General features: G+C 40.5%; 1 protein-coding gene across 1 annotated transcript in view; it reads left to right on the forward strand.

The window, feature by feature from the left end:
- Window positions 1-1,057, forward strand: part of VGLL3 (vestigial-like family member 3) — a gene marked incomplete at its 5' end in the record, with an annotated part of 13,270 nt that extends 12,213 nt beyond the window's left edge. The window contains one exon of the mRNA XM_010139503.1: window positions 465-1,057. Within this exon, the coding sequence (XP_010137805.1) occupies window positions 465-508 (44 nt within the window). The remainder of the gene's footprint in view (window positions 1-464) is intronic.
- Between the last annotated feature and the right edge of the window lie 2,375 nt (window positions 1,058-3,432).

Raw genomic sequence — 3,432 nt, forward strand, 5'->3', positions numbered from 1 at the left:
AGGGAAAGATTCTTTTCCTGCTCTCCTCTGTAAGGTGAAATGCCACAGAAACTGTGAGATCCTGAAGTGTCAAAGGCCTTTTCTAAGACAGTTAGTGCCTGTGGCTGGCCCCTATCAGGAATAATTATTCTGTTGTATACTGGATTATCTATGCAGACCTTGCTGGAGGGTTTTGTCATGACATGCCATGCTCCAAATGAGGTCAAAACAAGGAAGAGCATGCAGGATATTATCAGCATTCTGGAATGCTTGAGCCGGTCTAAAACTTAAGCGTGGTTTAAGCTTATCCCATGTAAACTAAAAATTTAGAAACAATAGCAATGTTACTAACAAGTCCACTAGGCTGGTAAGTTGCAGTGTTTTTTCTTCTTTTTCTTTTTTTATCAAGAACTGTTTATCCTGACTTCAGTTGCTTGGAGAAGGGGAGGAAATACTAATTTTTTTTTTTCTTTTCTGAAATGTAGGTCTACAGCATCAGGACAAGAGCAAGGAAACTTCTTGGTTCTGAAGTTCATATAAATTAAGACTAGCTTGAGCTGGAGTCAGCGCAGCTGGGTGGGTGATATAACAGTCGTTGACTCCTTCTACACGGGGCAAAGGACGCTCATGAAGATGAAGACCCAGCCATTCTGATTTTGCTATTGAGCCTTTTGTTTTTAAGGCCATTTATGGGTCCCACAGTGTTGGAGAAAAACAAAAACCCCAACTTTTCTTTCTTTCCTCATCTGAGCCTGCTGCAACTGGGCAACTTAACTCCTTTCTGCTCTTTTAACAGTGTTTTGTTTTGTTCAGCTTGATATTTTTATGAACAGTCTCAATTGTCAGGAAAAAGACTCTCCCTTGACTACAGTGCGCCTTCTTTCAGGAATACAGTATTTTGTAGCTCTTTGTGCATCTATTTTTGTAGAAATACAGAAAGTTTGGGTAAGGATTGATGGGCTATTTTAGGATGACATATTTTTTTAAAAAAAAATTGTAAAATTGTTAAGTTCTGTTTAAAGAACTTGCTCTCAGAGAAGCACTGGCAAAAAAAATGTATAAAATGCTATTTTTAGATGTGTGTGATGTGTTTTTGCATTTTGGATTTTTTTGTTTGTTACCTCAAGTGTCTATCTTTCCTGTCCTTTTTAAAGAGCTAAACCTTCCTTGTTTCCACATTACTAGATTTTGATGTTTTTGTCCTTTTGTTCTAGCTTAAGCAAGTATAATTCGCACCTAAAGTTTCAGCTAAATATTTTTCCTGGTGTTAGATTGTAGTGAGGATGTTCTTATTTTCTTGCTTCTAAAGGTGGCTTTGTGCTGTGGTGATTGATTGTCAGAAATTTACAAACACCTTTGCATGGAGCAAAGCTTGGGGTTACAGGAACTGCATTTTCCAAACCATTCATTCTTTCAAACTGGACCAAATACTCCTACAGATTTAAATCAGACATGAGTTTGGGCCTCATGTATGATCCATTGAAGCTGTTGAACACAGTCTCCTATGGGTTATGTTTCAGGCCCTCATAGTGCTTATAAACAGGGGTACACTCTTATTTTAACTCATGAGGCAGGACTTTCAACTAAGCTGTTTCAAGGGTGGTAACTTAAAACATGAGTATTCAGGAAAGAAATGTCAGTTTTGTAAAAATGTGTGAATTGCGGAAGCAAAATGTTTTCAACTGGCCTGATCTGTCTTCTGAGCACCTGAGGAAAGCGCTGAAATTTTCAGCTCCTGTTGACTTCAAAATCAGTTTGTCTAACCTCAGATTTGCTGTGAGACTTACAAGACCCCAGCTGCAGCTCTTGAATTTTGTAAGAAGTTGCACATGCTCAGCATGCATAAATTCAGGCTTGGCTTCTGTCTGGCAAGAAAGAAATGACTTGGAAATGACATGGCCACAGCACTCTTCAAGGTGTTTGGGAAACCCTATTTCTGGCCTGAACCTTGGGTCTGACTTGCATAATAAGGACTTTAGTTGAAGTCAAGGTGAGCACAATCCAATCAATGGCTACAAGATTGCCCTTGACAGCTCCAGTCCCGCAATGGTCTGGAGCTGGGTCATTCTCCATGCCCAGCCCTTGGTAACTCCAGCGAATGTCAGCATGTTCTTAGGGGGAGATGAGTGCGGGATTGGAGCCTGGGTTGCCAGATCCTAGCTGTTGCTTGGAGATGTTCCCTTCTGCTCTGTGCACTGAAAGTTCCTCAGTATTTCCTAAGGCTCTTATAACCCATTATACTTCTGTTACCACTGTTTTCAGACATCCCTGTCTGAAAGGCAAACCAGCTAAATGGAAACCAAGACTTAAACATGTGGCTGAAATAAGAAACAGTTTAATTTTGAGGCAACGAGCATTGTAAATGTAGGTTTGTCAGGTGGAGACCACATGGATCTGCATGTGAAAGGGGAGGGGGAGTGCTGGGATGTGCATGACACTCTGAGGTTCAGGCCTCCCTCCCTTCACTGCTGCTTCTCTCCAGGCTTTTTGAACTTGATCCTATGAGGTGTTGAGTGTTCTCCCTTGCTGCATGACAGGGCTTGACATGCTGGCACTGGAGGCGTTAGGATTATGTCACAATTTGGCAAGACCCTGAAGTGTGTACCTTGCTGATTTGAAGTTTGAGGCAGCATAAAAGTGCTGAACGGACTATGTCTAAAAATTACTTTAAAACAGTAGAGTTGTAATTTCTGTGTTCATTGCTGAGTTAAATATGGTGGGGGGTTTTCCTCATCTTTATAGTCCATCAGCATTTCTTTCTCTTAATAAATTTTTCATGACAGTTCTATGTATTGTTGCTGCTCTGGTGGAGCTAGCTCCTCAATTTGTCAATGAATTTGTAATGTAATGGGAAAACTGTATGAAAGGAAACATAGCAATTAGCTGTCACAGTTCACTTTCTTACCAGGACAGTATGGTTCAGGGGAAATACCTCAAGAATAAAAATTCTGACTTAGGAATTCTGACAGTATTAGAAATAGTGGGAGAAAAAAAAATCCAAGGTGTTTTTGGGGTTTTGGGTTTTTTGTTTTGTTTGTTTTTTTTTTTTTTTATACTTTTTCTGGGCTTGGTAAAGCTGGAAGGCAAAAGAGGCTATGTATCCTCTTTGAACTTCAAGGCTGGACAGTTTGGGTGGTGGTGGGAGCAAAAGAAAAGGTAACATTTCCTTTGGAGGTGTAGTGTGTGTGAATTGCTGAAATATTTTTAAAGTCTAGCAGGAGCAGTCAGTTCGTTGCCGCCTTCTTTGCAAGCTCAAATGATGAGGGACCTCATCCTGTTCTCTATATATATCAAAGCAGAATGGGACAGGAAAAAACAGGCCCACAGTTTGCACTGGAATCCATGGCTGGTTTGTTTTATTGAATTGATGGGTAGTGGGGATGAATATGTGGTGAAGCTATTGCCTCTTCCACCTCAAGGACTACTGTTAATGTGCCCAGTTTCCACTGCTGA

Source organism: Buceros rhinoceros, unplaced genomic scaffold (genome assembly GCF_000710305.1).
Source record: "Buceros rhinoceros silvestris isolate BGI_N320 unplaced genomic scaffold, ASM71030v1 scaffold33827, whole genome shotgun sequence".
NCBI lineage: Eukaryota > Metazoa > Chordata > Aves > Bucerotiformes > Bucerotidae > Buceros > Buceros rhinoceros.